Source organism: Mesocricetus auratus, unplaced genomic scaffold (assembly GCF_017639785.1).
Source record: "Mesocricetus auratus isolate SY011 unplaced genomic scaffold, BCM_Maur_2.0 Super-Scaffold_15014, whole genome shotgun sequence".
Taxonomy (NCBI): Eukaryota; Metazoa; Chordata; class Mammalia; order Rodentia; family Cricetidae; genus Mesocricetus; species Mesocricetus auratus.
The window spans coordinates 82,484,007-82,507,007 of NW_024429186.1; the positions used below are offsets into that span (position 1 = coordinate 82,484,007).

General features: G+C 43.3%; 1 protein-coding gene across 1 annotated transcript in view; it reads left to right on the plus strand.

The window, feature by feature from the left end:
• The window catches only part of Slc26a3 (solute carrier family 26 member 3), a 38,767-nt gene that overhangs the window by 12,690 nt on the left and 3,076 nt on the right, over positions 1-23,001 (plus strand). Inside the window, exons 6-20 of the mRNA XM_013117815.2 lie at positions 1,056-1,220; positions 2,991-3,143; positions 3,791-3,873; positions 7,414-7,561; positions 7,664-7,777; positions 8,035-8,112; positions 11,158-11,253; positions 12,672-12,778; positions 14,285-14,354; positions 14,449-14,541; positions 15,710-15,805; positions 16,259-16,492; positions 18,989-19,043; positions 21,431-21,573; positions 21,683-21,748. Coding sequence (XP_012973269.1) covers positions 1,056-1,220; positions 2,991-3,143; positions 3,791-3,873; positions 7,414-7,561; positions 7,664-7,777; positions 8,035-8,112; positions 11,158-11,253; positions 12,672-12,778; positions 14,285-14,354; positions 14,449-14,541; positions 15,710-15,805; positions 16,259-16,492; positions 18,989-19,043; positions 21,431-21,573; positions 21,683-21,748 — 1,701 coding nt within the window. The remainder of the gene's footprint in view (positions 1-1,055; positions 1,221-2,990; positions 3,144-3,790; positions 3,874-7,413; positions 7,562-7,663; positions 7,778-8,034; positions 8,113-11,157; positions 11,254-12,671; positions 12,779-14,284; positions 14,355-14,448; positions 14,542-15,709; positions 15,806-16,258; positions 16,493-18,988; positions 19,044-21,430; positions 21,574-21,682; positions 21,749-23,001) is intronic.

The window sequence follows — 23,001 nt, forward strand, 5'->3', positions numbered from 1 at the left end:
GCCTTGGAAGTTTTTCTTTCTAATGCCTTATTACTTCTATAATTTAGTTGGGAGGGAACTGCTGCTCTGCTTTTTATCCATTAAAAGACTGGGAAGTACCATGAAAAAGATTATGGTGAGACTGCACCTTCATTCCCCATCTCCTGGGCCAACACCATCATGAACAGTGAAAATACCAGGGGTTTCTCAAGACATTATTTAAGATTCCGGTGCTATCTTCGCTTAAACCCATTTCTAAAAGAAAAGTCATTGTATGAGGACACAAGTGTGCAGCCTGTCGACAAGTCTTGTGGTCATTTGTTTCTCACACATTTCTGAATGTGAAAAAGTGGAACCCAATTTGGATTTTGTATTCCCCCAGTTCTGTATTTTGGAGATGTGTGCAGAAGACGGGTCAAACGTCTGAGGGAAGCAGAGTCCACTTAAAGCACTCACTGTACGCAATGACAGTTAGCATCTTTGTTCCCTGGCTAGAACCTCACACTTCTAACATGCACTGTGCAGCGGTGTATTTGTTTTCTACATTTATGCATTTGTGTGGGGCCAGGTTCATAGGACAACTTTTGGGAGTTGGTTATCTCCTTCCACTATGAGGGCCTCAGAGATTGAACTCAGGTCATCTGGCTTGGCAGCCAGTACTTTAACCCTCTGAACCATCTCGCCAGCCCTGGCCACATGTTCCCTAAGCACGCTGAGTAACTAGCTGCACTCACCCATGCTTGCCTCAACAACAAATCCATGAGGACTGACGGAGGTAAGACTTCGCTATGGTGCATCTTCTAAAGATGTGGCACCTAAAAGTGAGGACACAGGAAGGAGGTCTTTAGTGGGTCTGACAGCTCTGGAGGCACGGGCCTTACGTACCATCTGACATCATGAGGTGTTCAGCATGAGGGATGAAAGAGGAGGCCAAGAAAAATCTTGAATGGCGGATGAGCCAGGAGGTGTTTCCATGGGCTGTGAATCAGGGTTTGAAGCGCTCCAGGTGTGAGCCTTTGGTTTTGCTAGTGTGCACCCTGACCTGCACTAACAAAGGCTTTTGTCTCTCTCTCCAGCTGCTCTTGGGGGTTCTGCAGATAGGCTTTGTGGTGATATACCTATCTGAGTCCCTAATCAGCGGCTTCACCACTGCTGCTGCCATTCATGTCTTGGTTTCTCAACTGAAATTCATGCTGCAGCTGACTGTCCCTGCACACAGTGACCCGTTCTCTATTTTCAAAGTAAGTACTCCTGTCGTCATTTAAACAGCGCCAAAGTAGCTGCCATGATGGCCTTTAACTCCAGCACACAGTGACCCGTTCTCTATTTTCAAAGTAAGTACTCCTGTCATTTAAACAGCGCCAAAGTAGCTGCCATGATGGCCTTTAACTCCAGCACACAGTGACCCGTTCTCTATTTTCAAAGTAAGTATTCCTGTTATTTAAACAGCGTCAAAGTAGCTGCCATGATGGTCTTTAATCCAGCACTTGGGAGACAAAGGCAGGTGGATCTCTGTAAGTTCAAGGCCAATTCCTGCCCCCCCCCAGACAGAGGAGAGGGGAAGAGAGAGAGAAGTATATGAAGTTCCAAGTCTGAAATCTAGTACAGTTAAGTATCAAGTTAAGTTACTGTGTATGGAAAAGAACTTTATATATGAAGACAGCTTTGGGGCATACATAATTTCTCCCTTTTAAACAACTTTTTAATTCTGAAATAGTAACCAGAGCTTTGGACACTGACACCTCTCTCTGTTATCCTCAAAACTGGTCTTATTTGGCCTCAAGCCCCACTGAAAAAATAGCAGAACAGTGAGCTTTATAAGGTGAGAATCAAGCAGAAGTAAACAGAAACCTGATTGGTTCTTGGCTGGCCACTTCCAACTACTCTCCTTCCTAAGCCCCATCCCAGCACGGTTTAAAGCAGACACAAACAACTGCCCTAGTACCCTAGTAGGCCATTACAGACTGGGTACTCCTTTTGTGGGGGGGGGAACCATTGCTTGGGAATCACCTGCTCCCTTACAATGCCGGTTTGGTTGTGTGGCATTTAGCATGAATGACACTGTTGGGGCCCAGTGAATCAATGCAGTACAAAACAGTGACACCTACTAGTTTCTCAGTAGGTTGTATCTTCAGTCCTTCTTGAAGGGCAGTCTTTGGGGTTCTGAAGCAGCACCTGTTCCGAACACCCTCACTCCCACACACAAGTATTCCAGAACTGGGCTGTGCATGAAATCCAGCTTGGGTTTGCTTGAGCTGTCTTAGGCCTATGGGTATACAAACCAACTTCCTTCAAGAAGTAGACTCTGCATAGTGCAGGCATTTTTTCCTGTGACCCAGAGAAGTTCTGTGTTGTGAAAGGATGTACTTAAAAACCAAACAAAAACACTCAGAAATTAGAAATGACTTCTTGGACAGAATAGTAGCAAATTCTATGAAATTAAAAAAAAAAAACTATTGCCTAGTGTTGGTGAGACCTTAGATTCGGTTCAACCTGCAGTACTGTAAACAAAACAAACAAACAAAAAACCAATGACACCTAGGGCCAGAGTAGATCCACTGTAAAACCATGAAAATACCCTGCAAAATTTGATACTGGCTAAGGATCTTTTTTTTTTTTTTTTTTTTTTTTTTTTGGTTTGACGAGACAGGGTTTCTCTGTATTGTTTTGGAGGCTGTCTGTCCAGCCCGGCCTCTAACTCACAGAGATCTGCCTGCCTCTGCCTCCCGAGTGCTGGGATTAAAGGCATGCGCCACCACTGCCCGGCAGGCTAAGGATCTTTTTAGACACATCCCCAAAGCAGTGTTTCCTGCAGTGCTAATTCACCCTCATTGTGTCTCCAGGGCAGACCCTGCAGTTTGAGGGCTCATGGTCGACAGCAGCTGAACACAGAAAAATTGTGGCTATGTGCCAGTCTTTTGTCTTAATGTCTGTTTAAATCTGTTTGGGGGAAATGTGTTTGAATTACTAATTCACACAGGACTTTGGTGAATCTGTGTTTCTAATGGCAGGTCTTGGAGTCGGTCTTCACACAAATTGAGAAGACTAACATCGCAGACCTCGTGACATCTGTGATTATTCTAGTGGTTGTATTTATTGTTAAAGAAATCAACCAGCGCTTCAAAAGCAAGCTTCCTGTGCCTATCCCCATCGAACTCATTATGGTATTGACTGTTGTTCTTAACCTAGTTTTAAGTAGAGAAAACCATCTGGACCCCAGGTTGCTGTGAAGCAGGCCCTAGCTCTCATTTCTGGGTTTAATATTTAGTGTGGATTTCTCTTCATCAGAATTTACCAGTTCCTTCCCATTATCTGGGTTTATTCTTTCCAAGGAAGAGCAGCTAGCCCTCCAAAGCCAGGCTATAAAAAACTCTTCAAGCTTGAGCTGTGATGTCCATGCAAATTAGAATTGCCTTGATGCTTCTTAAAAGGTATCTAGGCCAAGCAACATGGTGGTGGTGCACGCCTTTAATCTCAGCACTCAGGTGGATCTCTGTGAGTTTGAGGCCAGCCTGGTCTACAAAAGTACACAGAAAAAAAACCTGTATCAAAAAAAAGGGGGGTACCTAGGCATAAGCTAAAGGCTATTAGTTTTTTTAGCCTTTTGTTACATGTACCTATTCATTTGGGGTTGGGTATATGAGGAGGGCAAGACAAACTTGCAGGGGTTCTACCGAGTGGATCTCAAGGATCAGACTCAGATTGCCAGGCGAGGCAGCAAGCAGGTTTGAGTTTGGGACAATGATGCTGTTTTCAAAGTGAGCCTTAGTTGCACCTCACATTCTAATTTGGGCAATTTGGAACTTTGCAGACTGTGATTGCAACAGGCATATCATACGGCTGTAATTTTGAACAGAGGTTTGGCGTGGCTGTGGTTGGGAACATGAGTCTAGGGTAAGTGTATCATCAATGCTGGCATCTTCCACAATCAGTGAAGAAAGCAACAGCAATTTTAAGAATCAGACAATCCCCTTGAGAAGTCCTGACGCCCTCTCTCTCTGGACAAGCAGTCAAAAAGAATGCCAGGGTTCATGACACTTAGAAAGAGTCTCCTAGGAGAAAAACTCACAAACCAAGCTGTCAGGACTCAAAAACAGTGAAAACTGGGGCTAGAGCAATGGTTCAGCAGTTAAGATCACTCACTGCTCTTCCAGAGAATCTGGGTTCAGCTCTCAGCCACACATGGCGGCCTGCAACCGCCTATTATAATTCTACTTCCAGGGTATGTGACATTCTCCTGTGACCTCCATGGACATCTGCATCCAGACGGTACACACACACCTTTATAAAATACAAAAATGAAAATTAGGAAAAGTTCAAAAGACTGAACCACGTCTCCTTATAAAGAGACATCAACTATAAACGATATGCAATGCTTTGTCTGAGGTCACCCAAGCCAAGTTCCAGACTTCCAAGAGACACGCAGAAGGCACACCAGGCAGCTCACTGTGCCCTTCGGCTTGGCCACACAGGTGGGACGCCGGGATACAGGGGTCTGAGCGTGTACGCCACACACTTAGCGGACTGAGAGGGAGCCTGGGTTTATGTTTTCTTCTCCCTCTGACCTCGAACCACAGACAGTATTAGTTGCCTTCAACTTTACCAAGGAAAGCTTTCTCTAGTTAAAATAAATAAAAGATGATTTTCCTTTCTCTAGGTTTAACAAGTATTTGATATTTATAGAAATTATATATAGTCACTATATCTATCTTAATACAGTTGAAATTTTTTGTTCTGCTTTGTTTTTTGTTTTTTGAGATAGGATTTCCTCTGTGTAGCTCTGGCTGTCCTGGAACTCACTCTGTAGACCAGGCTGACCTTGAACTCACATAGATCTGCTTGCTGGATTAAGCCACCACCTCCCGGCTTAGCTTAATTCTTTTAAAAGCAGATATATGTGTGGCTTTTAAAGCGACATTTTTATACAGATATGCTACATGTATTTATTGACATATCTTCATGTGTCTCACTTAATTAAGAAATTGTGAGAAACAAGACTGGGAAAGTTTGTCTCTGGGTTTCTTCCCAGCCTGCACTTTTTCAAGGGATTGCACTTCACTTAAATGTCTTAGAGACATAAACTCCATCAGAAAATAAACAAATGCAAAAATCAAAGGGGAGCTAGTCAGAAGTAGAATGTTTTGAGAATAACTGACGGGCGAGATCACTGAGCGATAGCCCTTATTTAGTAAATATATTAAATTGCATGTACTTTCCCCCCCAGGTGTGTGGGGGGGATTGTAGCACATGCTTATTAACCATTCGTTCTCCAGAGAGGTAGAGTGACCAAGTACATCTGCCTAGTGCCGCAGTCTAGGGGCTGACTTCAGACATACCTCCCGTCCTCGGGCGAATTCACTAGACTGCTACTCCATGCACTTGGTTGTGAAGGGTACTAAAAAATGGTAGAGATCCTGGCAGTATTAAGTGGGTTTATGCATGTGACATGTTAAATGCACAACTTCTATTTCAAGTTCAAACATTGCCACTTGCTGATTTAGCACCTAAATGAAACACAAATCACAACAGGTGTCTTGATACATTCCATCTTTTTCTAAAAAGCCAAGTGAGCACTTTAAATCTCTGTTGACTGCAAATAGACTATTACGTGTAGTATGATGTTTTTTTTTCTCTTTTGGGGGCCTCCCACCCAGCCCCCAATAAATCACACACACAGAGGCTTAGTTATGAATGCTTGACTTCTGGTCAGCTTTACTTAAGCGATACCATCTACCTTCTGTCTCTGGGTTTTCATCTTTCTTCTGTGTGTGTCTCTTTCTTTCCTTCTTACTCTGTGCTGTCTGGGTGGCTGCCTCCCCTCCCCCCATGTCCTCCTTTCCTCATTCTCTCCTAGCTCCCGTCTGCCTCATTTCTCCTTCTCTCTGCACTCTCTGCCTGCCAGCCCGCCTGTCGTGATCCTGCCTTGCTATTGGCCATTCAGGTCTTCATTAGAACCACCAGGAGTTGTAGACAGGCACGGTAACACAGCTTCACAGAGTTAGACAGGCGCGGTAGCACAGCTTCACAGAGTTAGACAAGGGCAGCATAAACAAAAGTCACACACCTGGTAATAATATTCTGCCACAATTACTGAAGGTAGTGATTATTAGTTCTTGCTAGTTTGCTACTAATGCACATGCTGCTTTAGGGATTTATTTTTGGGGAGTCACACACCCACGCTAAATGTGTGCAATTAGCACGACCCAAGGGGAGTGGCGTGAGCAGTGAAGGAACGATGCGGAGGCTGTGTTGGCTTCCAGAGGTGTCTTACAGGCATGGTCAGCAGGCAAGTTGTATCTCATGGCGTGCAGTGCTCACAATCACTATTTAGTTGGCCTTCCCACATAACCATGAAGAGAAGAGTACAGTATTATTGTTCCATTTGACAAATGATGAACCAGGCTCAGGAAAAGTAGAGCTAAGGAATGGAGTCTTTGGCTGATAAACTCCATCATACCACACTGTAATGCTCAGAAGTCAAAGCAAAAGCAAAATTATAATAAGGAGAGGTTCCTATTTATCTTGATACAAAATGCAATATTGAATTGTACCTCTGCTTTCAGGTTCATTTTAAAAACCTAAATCCCAATCCACCTTTCTAACTTCCATGGAATAATAATGCTTTATCAAGACTACAGCCCAGTGTGTACTATCAGAGATATGAAAGATGAAACAATAATTCAGACTCATTTGACTGGATCCAGTTATGCACCTCCAAAAAGCCTCAGGTCTGAAGCAGATGCTGAAGGAGCTGAGCATTTTAGTGCCTTGATGTTGTTTGAGACACGCAGCTTTTATAATACAACTGGCAAACATACTTAGCTGCTTGAGATTATGAGCATAAACACAGAAGAACCCTTGCAAGGCACACTGATCTCTGAGCACTTACCAACTTAGACCTAAAGCTGCTTCTGTGTGGGTGTGGAGCAGCCTGGCCGCTCCCCAGAGCACAGGGTAAGGCCCACCTCTCACAGCTGTCAATGAAAAGCTGCTGTCACTAACAGGAAGAAGATTTTTACTTTCCTTGTCCCAAAATCATATTTGTTCAAAGAGGCTTCAGCCATGGATAAGTATTGAGGGCACTGAGATCAATGCTGAAACCCATCGTGACAACAGGTGGCATCTAAGATATTTGCCTGAAGGGGAAAGTGGGTCCACACCATACTCTGAGTGCACTGGCCAGATAATGTCCTTCTCACCATCATAGTCAGGCTGCATTGATACCTTTCATCAATCCAAGCATCACAACAGTAAACAGGGAATTCCAAACTTTTCAAAGGAACAAAGTCCTTTAGGTCACACTTCAAAGAAAGACACAACTCAGTGCAGATTGCTTCATTCATTTTTCTTTCTTTTTTTTTTTTTTTTGCTCAATAATCGTTTGGGTTTCTGAACAAGTTGGTGACATGTAGCTTTGCTTGTTTTCAATTTCAGATTTCAGCCCCCTATTACACCCAGTGTGCAAGTTTTTCAAGACACCATAGGAGACAGCTTTGGAATTGCGATTGTCGGCTTTGCAGTGGCCTTTTCAGTTGCTAGTGTCTATTCCCTCAAATATGATTATCCGATAGATGGCAATCAGGTAAGCCTAGCGGGGTCTAATTAGATACACAGTATTTCACACACCTAATATTCTTCTGAGAAAGACCGTTTTAGGAAAAGCTTCTTGCCTTGCCTTCCGCAGGAGTTGATCGCCTTGGGAGTGAGCAACATATTCACTGGAGCATTCAAAGGATTTGCAGGGAGCACAGCCCTTTCCAGATCAGGGGTTCAGGAGAGCACAGGAGGCAAGACACAGGTACTCTAGCATCCTGGACACAGAGCCAGCAGAGCGTTGGTGCCGGGGAGACCCAAGCCCTGTGGCCGCTGTGCCAGGGAGACCCAAGCCCTGTGGCCTCTGTGCCGGGGAGACCTCGCCTGTGGCCGCTGTGCCAGGGAGACCCAAGCCCTGTGGCCGCTGTGCCGGGGAGACCTCGCCTGTGGCCGCTGTGCCGGGGAGACCTCGCCTGTGGCGAGGGAGCAGCAGCTGCCATGAGATCTATTTCATCCTCACAGATTGCAGGGCTCCTCTCAGCTGTCATCGTGCTCATTGTCATTGTTGCCATCGGATTTCTTCTGCAGCCACTACAGAAGGTAATTCTCCTCTCTCTGGGGGACAACATCTCTCTCCTTGGGTTGTTAAATCTAACTCCCAAATTCTGAAAACACAAACTATGCTAGGGGAAATGAGTTCATGACAAACTCTCAGATATTCTCCTTAGTCAACACTGAATGGACCAAGATTTCCTTTCTCCTGGCAGCCTTTTAGAATGTCAGGAATGCAGATGCCCAAATCGCGTTATCTACTCTACTGTCTGCTGGTGCAGAGAGCAGAGAGTAATTAATGTTTAAGCAGGGAGGCACTCTGGCATTGCAGTTTCAACCTAGACTGACAAGTGAAGGTTTTCTAACAGGGTTAGATCATCAGGCCCTCTATCTAAGGTAGAGAGTGGTGCTACCAGCTCCACACCTGTTCCTGGGAACGTGCCCTGCAGCTTGAAGGAGTTTGGTTTGACTCCAAAACCAACACCGTCAGCTTGTAGGATGGGAGTAAACAGCCAGACATAGAACTCACCTCTTACCCTCAAGGTTTGTTTGTAACTGCTTTTGTTTCATTTAATACTTGTAAGTAGACCCAGTGTCCTGGAAACCACAGAGCCTCGGTGAAAGCAGATGGTGGTAAATACAAGCTCATTGCTCTCTGGAGGTATTAATAGGACCTCAAAGGAGTGCATAAGTGGATCAGAACCATCTTCCAATCTTAGCTCTGTCACTTACTAACTGTGGCTTGAGGTCAATGACTTAACCTGTCTGCACCCCAAGCCCTCCACATGTAAAATGGGGATGGAATAGCACCTGCTACACAAAGTAGCTGTGGCAATAAATCATGTAACACACATGGAATACTTAACCCGGGTCACTAAGACCGTCAATAAAAGTCATTACTATTATTATCCAAGCATTCCATTACACTCTGACTGCAAAGGAAATAGAGGTGTCTATTGTTTGCTATCTGGGTCCTTCTTCCGTGTTGGGTGAGAGCTGAAATGTGTATTCACCTCTATTCCTAAGAACTATATTGGCTGAATCTGTCTCCAAACAGTACAGAGCACTATTTGCCAAAACCATGTCTTCCACACACCAAAATCCTTAGCTTCAAAACAAATGTCATGATAGAAGTCAAGACATCACCAGTAAAGAAATTTTTTTAAAAATGCATATCTCAATAAAGACAAATCCACATGTTCTCCTCTATATAGAAAAGAGGACCCATGGGCTTCTTCCATATGTATATGCGGGTTCTACCTGCCCACATCACTGTGGAGATTCTGAAGAAACACTCACTACTTAAAATTGTCTCTGTCTTTTGAATAACTTGTGCTCAAGGACCTTGTCTAGAATGAAAGCAACTGCGATAGAGAACCCAGGGGTAAACCCTGTACAAATGCATCTGTAGCACCTCCGTGTTGCTAAGTCATGACTGCTTCTGTCCTACAAGGTCAGAGCAGCCAGTAGCAAGACCTCTGCTGAATATGTGCCAAAGCTTCCCACATATCCACAGACTCTAAAATCACTCTCCCACGTTTCTCTGTGCTTTGAGTATTCTGCTGCATATATAAATTATCTCAAATTGTTTTTCTATGGAACAATGCTGGGGAAAATGCCTAATGGAAAGTACCGTGTCTCTGGGCAGACATTTGAATATTTCTGAGCTCTTAAAAAACAAGGAAGCCTACTGAATAGTAAAGTGTATCATTCACCAGCCACCACGGAAATGACAACTCACATCTGTATTACAGTAACAAAACCAGGACATTGACACTAGAAAAACACTGTTAAGTACATCACCAGTTTTAGTCTTTTTTTTTAAAATGGTGTTCATTTGTACATACTTTATTTTTTAATTTTTATCTTCATTTTATGAGCATGGGTAGTTTTGTCTGTCTGAATAGCTCTTTACCACACGCATGCAATGTCTCTGGAGGTCAGAAGAGGGCATCGGATTGCCCTGGAACTGGAATTACAGATGGTGGTGAGCCATTCTGTAGGTGTTGGGAATCGAACCCAGGTCCTCTGGAAGAGCAGCCAGTGCTCTTAACCACTGAGACATCTCTCCACCCCCCACTTTTTAATGTTACTTAAGACTTATTTCTTCTAAATGGTGATCTCTACTCTCACAGTGAATCAAATGAACCAAGTAGATATTAAAATAAGAATATTTGTGAAGATTAAAATACCTGATCCTGGTAAACCATCCTCAAGACAGGACAGTGAAAGCCCTGTTTGGTTTCCTTTGGTTGCTGTGCACTCAGAATGGAGCCAACTGAAGAGTAGATAGGGAAGGGTCCTGCCTGCTGTTGTGCTGTGACCTAAGTGAGCCCGGGCATACGTCACTATTTAGCATTTTTTTTTAATTAACTGGAACAGCTCCCGAGAAAACTAATTATGGTATGTCAAATACCAGAAATGATGAGTGCTATGTGGCAGGCTGAGTTAACAACTCAAGACCCTCAACTGTGTCAGTGTCGGGACTTTTTAGGAGGCCATGCTGTGGACTGTCACTCCTAGATTGGGAATTATAAATGCATTGGTCCATCCACTCATTCAGTGACTAATTGCTAAGCCCCTCCTATACACATTCACCGTAGCATGCTCTGGAAATAGGGCAGCTGTGGTCTGGCTGGTCTTGGAGCCTGCCTCGGGAATTTGTTAAGCATTCTTTGATCATTAGCTTCCTTTTATAAAACAGTTTGATAGTTGTTATCCCCAAAGGCAACCCCTATGTCTTTGTTTAAATGGACAGGTTCAACAGGCTTTGCTTGAAAACAACTTATTCAAGGGTTCACATGTAGGATCTGTCTCTCTATCACAGGATATCTACTGTAAGCACCATCAGCTCATTTATGGCACAGTCACAAAGATCTGTTCAACTCTTGTCACTGGGATGGGGACAATCTCACGTAGGGAAACAAGTCAGAGTCCCAACCCTGGTCCATCGAGCACCGAGCACCAGAAAGGGGTGTGTCTTTTGATATACTCTGAGGCCGACTAAGACACTTGTCTGTGGCCTTCACCTTTGCTTCTACATGGTTTATGGTATTAACTCAAGAAAGCTTCTGTTGTTTGTGCCTCTCACAGTCTGTCCTGGCTGCTTTGGCTCTTGGAAACTTGAAGGGAATGCTGATGCAGTTTGCTGAAATAGGCAGATTGTGGAAAAAGGACAAATATGATTGTGTAAGTAGATACAACGGTATTTGAGAAAATGAAAAATCAGAATGGTAGCTTAATGCTGATTTAAGACGCATATGTTGTAAATGCTGTGACATTCTGCTTCTGCTATCTGTTGCAATAACCATAGTTCATTTCCTATCTTGAAATTGCATGCTCTGCCATTCATTATCTGGGAGTTTTAACTTAAAATGATGGTGGTATTATAATGCCAAGATGATTCCTTTCATCTCAGTACTCTGGAGACTGAGGCAGGAAGAGTTTGAAGCCAGCCTGAGCTTCTTAATGAGCTCCTATTTCAAAACTAATAAACAAGGCTGGAGATATGACTTGGTGGTTAAGAACACTGAGTTCTGAGTTCAGTTCCCAGCACCCATGTTGGGTGACTCACAACCACCTGTAACTCGGTTTTAGGGGATTTGGCTCTTCTGGTGTCCTTGGGCAAACAGACAAGCAGGCACACAAAAACATGTACACACATGAGCATATGCACCCACTCAGAAAACCTGAAAATAAATAAATGTATGGATTCTTGAAAGTATAAAGTGCTTCCTAAAACACGAGTGTAGGGCTTTCCTTCGATACATGATTAAAGCTCTTACAGGTTATGATGAACACCGCAGAAGTGCCCTGAGTTTTAGGGTACATGTCGTTTCTGCTCTTTGCTAAATGATGTGTTAGTGTCCAGAGAACCAGAGGAGGGTGTAAATTCTGAACATTCCTTCTGGAAACACCCATTCTTTGGGGGAAAGTTCCTACTTGCTTTCAACTTGCTTGAAAAGCAGACTTTATAATTTAATCAGGGTCAAAGTCTGAGTATAAAAATTCTTGTTGACATACCCTATGGTACTCCAAGAGCATAAAGCAATAAGCTGCATCCAAGTAGCTCATGTTCCTGATGGGTCATCACATGCAACTTTAACCCACTTTTAGTCTGCTCAAGTTTTTGTAAAGATTAATACCCACCAATTAAATCAATAGGGCAAGCCTAAGATCAGTGCAGGCTGTCCCAATCAATTTGCTGAGGTTTGTTGTTTGTTTCTCTTGTAGTGCTGGGGATCAAATCAAGGGCCTCACATAGGCTAGGCTGGTGTTCTACCATTGCTGTCTTCCCGTCCTAATTTGCTGAGTTGTAAGCTGCTCTAGAAGTTTTGTTATGGCAAGTCAATCCCCTTTCTTCAGCCTGTTCTGGGATGGACTAGAAATAAGCACAGTGTCTATAGGGCTTGAGTTTCTGTGGCCCGGCTCTGAGCCAGCAGAAATGAAACGACCTCTTGCGATATGCCTTCCTAGGCTCTCTGATCCCTGGACCGAGATAAGAACGTTCAACCGCTGCCTTTGGCCCAGCCTGCTTTCTCTAGCTCGGGACCCCAACACTGTACTTCTGTACACCCCAACGTGTGTGTTGTCTTCTCTTCTTACAGCTAATTTGGATCATGACCTTCATCTTTGCCATCGTCCTGGGACTTGGATTAGGCCTGGCAGCAAGTGTGGCATTTCAGCTCCTAACTATTGTGTTCAGGACCCAATTGTAAGTGTTCCCTGAGCTCTGCACAGCCCCAAGGCCTTGACCTGTTAGAAGAGCAAGAACAGTTGTCAGTGGCTAAGAGAAAAGTGGCATGTTTGCTAGACATGCATGCCTGTCAAGACTGGCCATGAGTAGAGGGAGGGCTCAGTGGTTAATAGCACTTGTTGCTCTTGCAGTGGACCTGGGTTAGATTCTCAGCACCCACAACATCTCTAGTTCCAGAGAAACCAATAACGTCTTCTAACCTCCTCAAACAGCAGTCATGCGTGTAGTACACATACATTCATGCAAGTAAGACATTCATACACATACATAAAAACAAGTAAATCTAGCATCCCTCAAGCCACTCCACCTGAAGGCCTGCAGGACAATAGAATCATCGCGAACTGGATTCCTGTCTAAGGAGGACACGTGCTGCTGGCCTGCTGCCTGCTTTGATACAGGTTAAAGAACTAGCAAACATACTCTGTGCTGTTCATCTGTGTACAGGATGGGACTCTGTTGCCCTATACTGGTTAAGTAGGAAAATGAAGGACCTAGAAGACTGAGTCCCAATGCAGCTGGGGGAGGGGCTCCCTCTTCTTTGTCAACTGAGTGTGCTGGATCTGTGAACTCCTCAAAGACCCCAGCCCCAAAATTCAACAAACGTTTGCAATTCTTGACTCTTAAAGCCATTCAGTTCAAGTGTCTTTGTGATTTTTTTGTATTGTTAAATTTTCTATTTTTTTATTATTTCTTATTGAAATTAGAAACAAGCTTGTTTTACATGTCAATCCCAGTTTCCTCTCCCTCCCCTCCTCCCCTGCCCACGTTCAGGGGGTCTGGGTTGGTCCTGTACTGGTTTCCAGCCATCAGTCTGGGGTCCATGAGCTCCCCCTTGTTCAGATCAGCTGTTTTTGTGGGTTCCTCCAGCCTGGCCTTTGTCATTTTTAAGTCTATGCCAGGTAATATCACCACCATGTGGTCACTCAGCCTAGCTGGAATCCATAGTGTAACTGCAAGAGAAATGGGAACTGAGGGTTCTGAAACGGAAGTTGCTACTATAGTCATTCCTTGAACAGTGGAACACACCAGCAGGAAAGCTCATTCTGTTATTTTCTCCTCACATACTTTGTATCCTTATTGGATTCCATATCTGAGCTCCATCAAATACAGACACAAACTGAACGGTCACATGGGCAAGTCATTTTTTTTTGTACAAGTCATCCTTATTTGTACAATTGAGTACATAGGACCCTACCTCACCCGATCACAGCTGTATTTAGCATTAAACTGCCACGGTCTTGCTGGGTTGCTTGTAGACTGTGATGTAGTAAGGAGAGTCACCACTTAGAAGACACAAACATAAGGTGTCTTCACTCCAGGGTCCCTAATGAGATGAGGATTCCCCTGTCTTTCAACTCTGAAAAGTTACCCTGTATTAATAAGCTAGAAAAACATCAATGCTGGACTTAACATATGAAAGAATGACTTTCTGGGTGGTGTTTTTTTTTTCCTTTTTCCTTACAGTCCAAAATGCAGCACACTGGCTAATGTTGGAAGGAGCAACATCTACAAGAATAAAAAAGATTATGCTGACGTAAGAAAGACCCATTGTTGTCTTTGACATGCTAAAATATTGTCAAATGAAGGCAGTGGGACTCACCTAACTGTGGTACTTCTCTGTCTTATAGATGTATGAGCCAGAAGGAGTGAAAATTTTCAGATGTCCATCTCCAATCTACTTTGCAAACATTGGTTTCTTTAAGCAGAAACTTATTGATGCTGTAAGATTCAAAAAAAATTCTGACTATCTGGGAGTGAAATGTTTCCTCTTTAATGGGAAGGTCATTGCCTTCTTGTATGTTGAAGCTAAACTGTGCCACTGTTTAGTCTGCATGCCCCAGGATAGGCCTTTTTTTTTTTTTTTTAACAAAATGGCAATGTATAAAAATGAAAGGAGAACCTAGCAGCTGTTCAATTGTGATCCTGGATTGAAGGCCCTGTGCTAAGCTGTCACTGCCTGCTGTCAGTCATAGAGGAACCATTGCCCCTTCCCTTCCACCTTCCTAAACACACGCGCGCGAGCGCACACACACACACACACACACACACACACACACACACACACACAGGTCAAACTATCTTAAAGGGATCCATTAATATGTTGGAAAATGAGCCTCTTCCTATGAGACTCAAGGTAGAACCCATGCTTTTAGAGTTGCTGTGAAGTAAAAACACTCCCTCATGGTACTGGGTAGCTGGTTTTTAATATACTGTCTTGGGGTAGCAACCCAGAAACAACAGTGAAACCCTTAATGTTTGACTGCACCTCGAAGGAGATTCAATATATAATTGACAATCAGTATTTAGTTCTGGTAAAGAAGCCAAAGATGAGTCTTTTAAGGTTAAGAGACAAAAACTTTTCCTTAATCCCAGCACTCTGGAGACAAAGTGAATTTGAGGTCAACCTAGTGAACAGAGTGAGTTCCAGCACAGTGAGATCCTGTCTCAAAAGACAAAAAACAAAAAACAAAAACAAAAACAAATACTTTTTATTTATTCTTAAAACATAGCTTTTGACCTTCTTTGTGCCAAATTATAATGATTAATTTAAGATTAGGAAAATCAAGTTCCCTAGGGGTTTGGTTGGCCCACACACAAACAGATTCAAATAAAATTTAAAACCATTTATGGCTCTTTTGTGGGCAAACTCTGGACTGTATGAATGTTTTTGAAGTTTGATAATTGCATGCAGACTAAGCAAACTATAGCCCTGATTCAGTATTGTTGCTGGTATTATTTTTAAATCTTTTATCTCAATTTTATTTTAAAACATTTTGTCTCAGTTATTCCTGTGTCCTGAACCCTTAGCACCTCTCAACTAGTCATCATCATCATGTTCTGTATGTAGCGGATGCTCAGCTCCCCTGAACACTGTGACTTCCTTTCCAGGTTGGTTTTAGTCCACTTCGAATTCTACGCAAGCGCAATAAAGCTTTGAAGAAACTCCGAAAACTGCAGAAGCGAGGCCTGATACAAGTGACACCTGTAAGTTTTCTGACCACATTTCCATGTGTTTTGGATAAAAGCTTTTAGTAAAGCATAATTCAAATTACTTTAAATGAAATGCTAGATAAACACATTCCATCTGTTAGCGTCATATTTATTACATTTATTTATTTGTGTGTATACATATGCGTGGAGTCAAAGTGCAACCTTTGGAGTCCCTTTCCCTCCTTCCTCCACCACGTAAGCCTCAGGGATTAAATTCAGGTCTTCAGACCTTGTGACAAGCTCACTTACCTCTGAGCCATCTTGTCAGCCTTAATGAAAAAAATTTTTTTTTGCCCTGGGAAGAATATATCGAAAGCAAAAGGTACGAAGCATCTACGACTCCTGTTGCTGACCCAGCTTGAATCTAAGCTGCAGGCATCCTGCTCACCCATGACATACACACATTTTCAGTCAGAATCATTGCGTCATTACCGCCTGTCTCCGCAGAAAGGGTTCATATGCACCTCGGACGGCTTTAAAGACTCCGATGAGGAGCTGGACAACAACCAGATAGCAGAGCTGGACCAGCCCATCAACACCACAGACCTGCCCTTCGAGCTAGACTGGAACGCCGATCTCCCTGTAAACATCACCGTCCCGAAAGTCAGCCTCCACAGCCTCGTCCTTGACTTCTCAGCCGTGTCCTTCCTCGATGTCTCCTCAATGAGGGGTCTCAAGACGGTAATTTGTGTTTTCTTTTCTTTTTTCTTTTTCTTTTTCTTTTTTTTTCGAGACAGGGTTTCTCTGTGGCTTTGGAGGCTGTCCTGGAACTAGCTCTTGTAGACCAGGCTGGCCTCGAACGCACAGGGATCCACCTGCCTCTGCCTCCCAAGTGCTGGGATTAAAGGCGTGCGCCACCAACCCCAGCTCTTTTTTTTTTGTTTTTTTGTTTTTGTTTTTCGTTGTGTTTTCTTGAAAGCATTTACTAATGGCAAAGGTTGTATGTACAAAAGAAAAAACATTAGGTAACACACACATCACACAAATGCACACCGTACATTTGTGCACACACATACATTTATGCACACACCATAGTCACGCGCACGCGCGTGTGCACACACACAATCACAAGGATGTGCAAACATGCAGGCATGCACACACACAGACCACACACATTCAAGCATGAACATGCACACACCAGACACCACATACCTCACATACAGACACAGACACACGCACACACAGACACACGCATGCACGCATACACACAGGCACACACACACTGACCAGATATCAACACTGAGTGTCTTCCTCAGATGCTTTCCTTGTTTGTTTGTTTGTTTGTTTGTTGTGAGACCTGGTTTCTCACTGAACTAGAGCTCATTGATTAGGACGATGAGACACCTATCTCTGTGTCACACACATCCCCAGACACATATTCATCTGCCCAGGGCTGGAGCTAGAGACACATGCCACACCACCCAGCCTGGGTTCTGGGGATCCAACTCAGGTCTTCATGCCTGGCAAGCACTTTACCTACTAAGCTACCTCCCCAGGCTTGGTATACACACTTCGTTAAAATTTTAGCCTCAGTTAAGCAGTGGTGGGGAGTGTTGGAAGGAACCACACTAATGTTGAAGGTGGCCAAACCCATACTTAAAATGTTTGCGGAAGTTTCAGGTAGGCAACTGCACTCACATCTTTTTCAAACCCAGGCAGGCACCACCATGGGTGTTCTCAGACCCTTATAGGCATTGTATTTACATCATCCTGAAAACAAAGGAGACCCAGAAACCTCTGGGATGGGCAGACAGTGGGTATATTTGTTTTGATCCTCTTTTCCCAACTGATGAAATTTTGGCAATTTAAAAGTGTGTGTTACATTGAATTATACAAAGTAGCCATATGAAAGAATAAACAAGTAGTGTGGCCTGCTTCCTTTTTGTTTTGTTCTCAGCATTTCTACAACTAATTTCCAACAGACCTGAAAAAACACACAGGGAATAGATAAATTCTGCATTAATTTCTGCTTCTCTTAGGTTTTCACAGGTACCTATCTAAGTAACCTAAGCTGAGTTCCATTGAGGATGGGTGAACTGACCACAAAATTAAAAAGCAATACCAATCTAGTTTTTTAACTTAATTGTTCCTTTTGTTGTTTTTGTCATTTAGTTTTGTTTGGGTTTTTCGTTGTTTTTTGTTTTTTGTTTTTTTTCTGGGGTGGGAGTTACAGGAGCTCATGAAACATAGGGTGTCCTCAACTTGTATAGCCTAGTCTAGCCTTGAACTCATGATCCTTTTATCTCTGCTTCCTGAGTGCTGGGATCACAGATGTGTTTCTCTAAATAGCTCTGGCTGTCCTGGACTCACTCTGTAGACCAGACTGGCATCAAACTCACAGAGATGCATCTGCCTCTGCTTCCAGAGTGCTAGGATTAAACGTGTGTACCCAGCTTCACATTTTTTTAATACCAGCAGTACAACACAAGAGCAAAGATTCTGGCTAGTTTTTGTTTGTCTGTTTGCTTGCCTGCTTGTTTGTTTGTTTTAAACTCCCAGTGCTCAGACAGAAGTTCTAGAGGTGTTTTTCGGTGACGGCTGTGGTATTTCTGTCCTCACCTGATCAAGAACGAAAGCTCCATCACCACCGGCATTTGTTCCTTGCCTGGAAACCAAGACCCTGAGTGCTAGCACTTGGCACATCCAGTTGCTATACATGGGAACAACAAATGGGCTAGTTTATGTGTTTGTTTTCTATGGATAGAAATTTCTAGTTGGTCCAGTGAGGCAGGCCTTTGGTCCCAGCACTCAGGAGACAGAGGAAGGAGGATCTCTGTGAGTCTGAGGACAGCCTGGTCTGTAGAATGAGTTCCAGGACAGTCAGAGCTACATAGAGAAACCCCATCTTGAAAAGTGAAAGGAGAAATAAAAAGAAAATCGTAAAGTTCTAGTCATTTCCACAGAACATACTGTGGTCAGAGGTGATCTTATGAGTTTGAGACAGAACATTTTCTTATCTGTTTCTCAAGAATGTTTCATTTCTTACTGAGGAAGGCTTTTCCCAAACTTCAGGGTTTTGTTTATCATGCAGCCTTGTTTTTAGCTTGAGTGAGTCCTTATTGTCTACTTCCAAAATATAAATGGTTCTGAAAATAATTACTCATAAGGTACTATAATAATGTGTTTGTGACAAATGAAAACTCTTCCCTAAAACAGATATATCTTCTGTTTTAACAGATTTTGCAAGAATTTATTAGGATCAAGGTAGATGTGTATATTGTGGGAACTGATGGTAAGTTCATTTATTTTTCATTGATTTATTAAGACAGTATCCTGCTATGTAGTTCAGGTTGGCCTCAGCCTCCCAGGTGCTGGCATTACAGGCATGTGCCATTGTGCCTGAGTGCTCGATTTGGAACCAGGGTATCATATGATAGCCCAAGCCCAGGCTCTTTTAACCGTATTTAATGTTCAAAGTGTCACCTCAGACTCACAGCCAGTCTAGACAAGCCATCTAAAGAACAGGTATGCCATGTGATCACAAAGAAGGCAACTGAATTTCCAGTTGAGCCAATAAAAATTCCCCATGGAAACCATAGGTTTATGTTTTGCTGTTAATGAATGGCTAAATGAATTTTACAATTTAGGTCCTAATTTTGTAGGTATAGCAAATGAGGGAGATGTGTGAACTACTTTTCACTCAGAACTTGCTGGAAACATTGCTGTCTCCTCTCTCCCTTGCATTCTTTGGCCATAGCAACCTGGCTGGCTTTGGCTTCCCTTTGCTGATAAGGCCATTCTTACCAAAGGTATCCAAGGGTGACATCCAATTTATCAAGATCAAAGACCTATTCTGAAGCCTACTTGAGTATGTGAATTAAAACTCTCCCTACTTGGCTTCTGAGCCCATTCTTTTGATGTCTCCCTCCTTCTCACAGGAACACAGTTTCTCCTTCAGGACTCCCCCTGGCCTAGCATTAGCCTTTCCCCACACTTCAGTCTTAAAATCTATCACTGTGATTCCATAGATTCTTCTAGTAATCTCCTCCGCACTCGTGTCAAGTGTATCCATGTGTTAACGAGTCCCCAAACTATCTCCAGCCCAAATCATAGCTGACACCATGTATAGACTTGCTGGATCCGCCAGCCACCTGATACACGTTCAGGATGTCTGACCTCTCTCTCCCTGCCCTTTTCAGTCTTGATCATAGTAGCGTCAACTGCACCGTCTCCCTGTGTAGGCCCCCAGTCATCTTTAATTCCTCCCCTTCCCTTCTCCTGACAGTCCATGAGCCACCAGGTCCAAACACTTATTCACTCTTACCTCAGCGATCTGAAAGACCCTAGAATCCTCTCATCTGATAATCTGACTCAAAAATTCTTTCACTATTTTTTTTTCCAGCAGTAACCAAATACTTTGCCAGGCAGGGCACTGGGGCTTCAGCCTGCAGCTGCATGGTTCAGAAACACCGAGTTGCTCCACAGTTCTGTCAGGGTCTCTACTTGTCTCCTCTACAGGCAGTACTGGTCTTATCTTTGTAGCCCCTGCATCTTGACTAGTTCTTAGGAAACAGCATTTAATCCGATGAAGACTCACTGACTACCTACTACGTGTCAGACCTCTGTAAACTGCAGACATATTCTCGTTTCAAGGGTTGACTATAAACAAAAATGCCCCACTGACCCCAGTAAGCTGCTGATTTCCTGGAGAGCTTCATTTCCCTCTCACCTGCCTCTACTGCCTGGCGCTCCAGTCTGCCATCGCCTTCCTTCCCGTGCCTCCTGCTCTCTGGACCCCTGTCTGTTGAAAACTTCCTATGACCTTCCATCCCAACAGACATCCCTTTCTCTAAACCCTAAGCACTGTAACATGCTGTGGTGTTGTACAGTTTTCCATGATGCTCACCAGGGGAAACAGCCTTCATCTGCTGTCAGAAACTTCTGAGTACATACCCTGTGCTTTCATTAATTTACCAAAATAATGTGAGGATCTGCTGTGTGCTGGTTGTTGTATTTAAAACTAAGAAAATAAAAGGGGGGAGCAGACTGTTCCATGCCCACTGTAGTACTTTTCCTGCCAGTGTTATGTATAAATGTTCTTCATGGATGAGATTCAAGTCTAATTTACCTTTCTACTGCTTAGCTAGAGCTTTGCACATAATAGATATAAGGTCATATTTGCTTGAGTGATCTGTGCAAACAAATGTTGGCTACTGCCTACCAGTGGGGGATTTCTCAAAGAAAATGGGGAAAGTAATATGAGAAGCTAAGGAAGATGTTTTCTAAAACCCAGCAACCTGAGAAAATGGACTACAGTTAAGTCACTGGCAGATTATTGATCTGACAGTCAAAGCCCAGCACACCACACCCAGGGCTCTACCCATGCTCTCTAATGACGAAGAATGCACTTTTCAATAATGAGCACACGTGCCACCATCACCGAGGAAGGAAACTAATTCATAAGGCCCTGCCTACACTGCAGTGCAGTCATTTCCTCTGGAGCCACTTGAGGTTTCTAGACCCTTTCCACACAAGGGCATTAAAAACAAAAGACACACAGGCTACACCGCCACATCCCAGTCAACAATTCGTGCACTTGCAAATGGACTTTCAACTGAGCAGTTTCATGAGAAAACAAGTCTCTTTTTCTAAGTAATACAGCGTCTTCTCTTTCTTCAGATGAGTTCATTGACAAACTTGCTCGGTGTGAATTTTTTGATGATGAAGTCACAGACTCAATATTTTTCTTAACAATCCATGATGCTGTTTTACATATTTTGATGAAGAAGGACTACAGCACTTCGAAGTTTAATTCCAGCCAGGTACAGGTGCTTTTGTGTCATTCACAGTTGTAGGCAATCACCTATGCTCAAGTGTTTCCTCTAAATTCCAACACCAGTCCCTCATCCCTATTTCCACTCTCTTTCTCAGGAAAAAGAAATGAAATTTGACTTTACCATAAATACAAATGGAGGATTACGTAATCGAGAAAGTCAGGTATGACTCTTCAACAGATTTATCTACATCCAGACGTCACAGCAAATACATATGCACACACATACATGTATATATGTCTGCATGCTTATATGGGCTTCTAAAACAGCATTATCAGGTAAAGGTGATTATTGTCAAACCTGACAATCCAAAGCTCATTCCCAAAGCTCCTCATGATAAAAGCAAAGAACCAGCTTTCATTGACCAGACTTCATATGCATACAGTGTGTTGCATGCGTGCCCATGTGCGCATGCGCATACACACGCATACACACACACACACACACGCAGATGTGCATGCATGTGCACACACACACATAATTTTAAGTAGTAGAGTTTCCCCATCATCTTTAGAAAACCCAGTATCTACTCAAGTCTCTGGATCTCATCCTTGGAAACAGTGCTGCCTAATTTCATGGGAAAGTTTGATGAAACATAAACTCAGATGGAGGGAGGGAGAGGGGAGGGAGAGAAGAGGGGGGAGAGAGGGAGGAGGAAGGAGGGAAAGACAAATTAGTGTCACCTTGAGCACATCTCTTTCAGTTTTCAATGTTGAAATAGAATTCTCAAACCTGGTCTTATTCTAACCTGATAACCCATTAGATAGGAGAGCCATTGGTCAGTCTGTCAGTCTGTCCATCAAGGCTTGAAAATAGTAGGTACCCTCAGATATACAGGTACATTAAAGTCCCTAGAACAGTTGTTAGCTCAGCATGAAAGTAAAGTTCCTTTCCTTCCTTACTAGAATGAGCTGCCAATTATGTAAATGGATAGTTCCAATTCATTCTAGGATATTCATTTCTAGTATATTCAGTCCTGTAAGACAATATCTGTGCATTAAAGTGACTTCATACAAGGACAACATATTTCAAATGAGGGTGTTGGTAAGTGGACTCAGAGAACTTAACTAATTTGTGTGAGGTCACACACTGAATGGCAGCCACAGAAGGTGACCTAGGAACTGATGACAAATCCTGTATTCCACCTTATCATAGTATACCGCTTCTATACTTCAGTTAAAGACTGATTAAGGTCCCTGAAGAAGAATCTAATGACTGTCATCAAGTACAGGAGGTGGCTGCTGATATTTCTAAGAATAGCAAGCAGGAATGCAGATTAGACACGAATCAGGGCACGGGGTCAGGTAATCCTGACCCAGAGTGACAGCAGACAGCAAAGGTGACTAGGGTTAGCAGGGAGACTTGAGGGCGGGGCAAGCACGATGCTGCCTCCTAGCGTGGACCCAGACATATGCA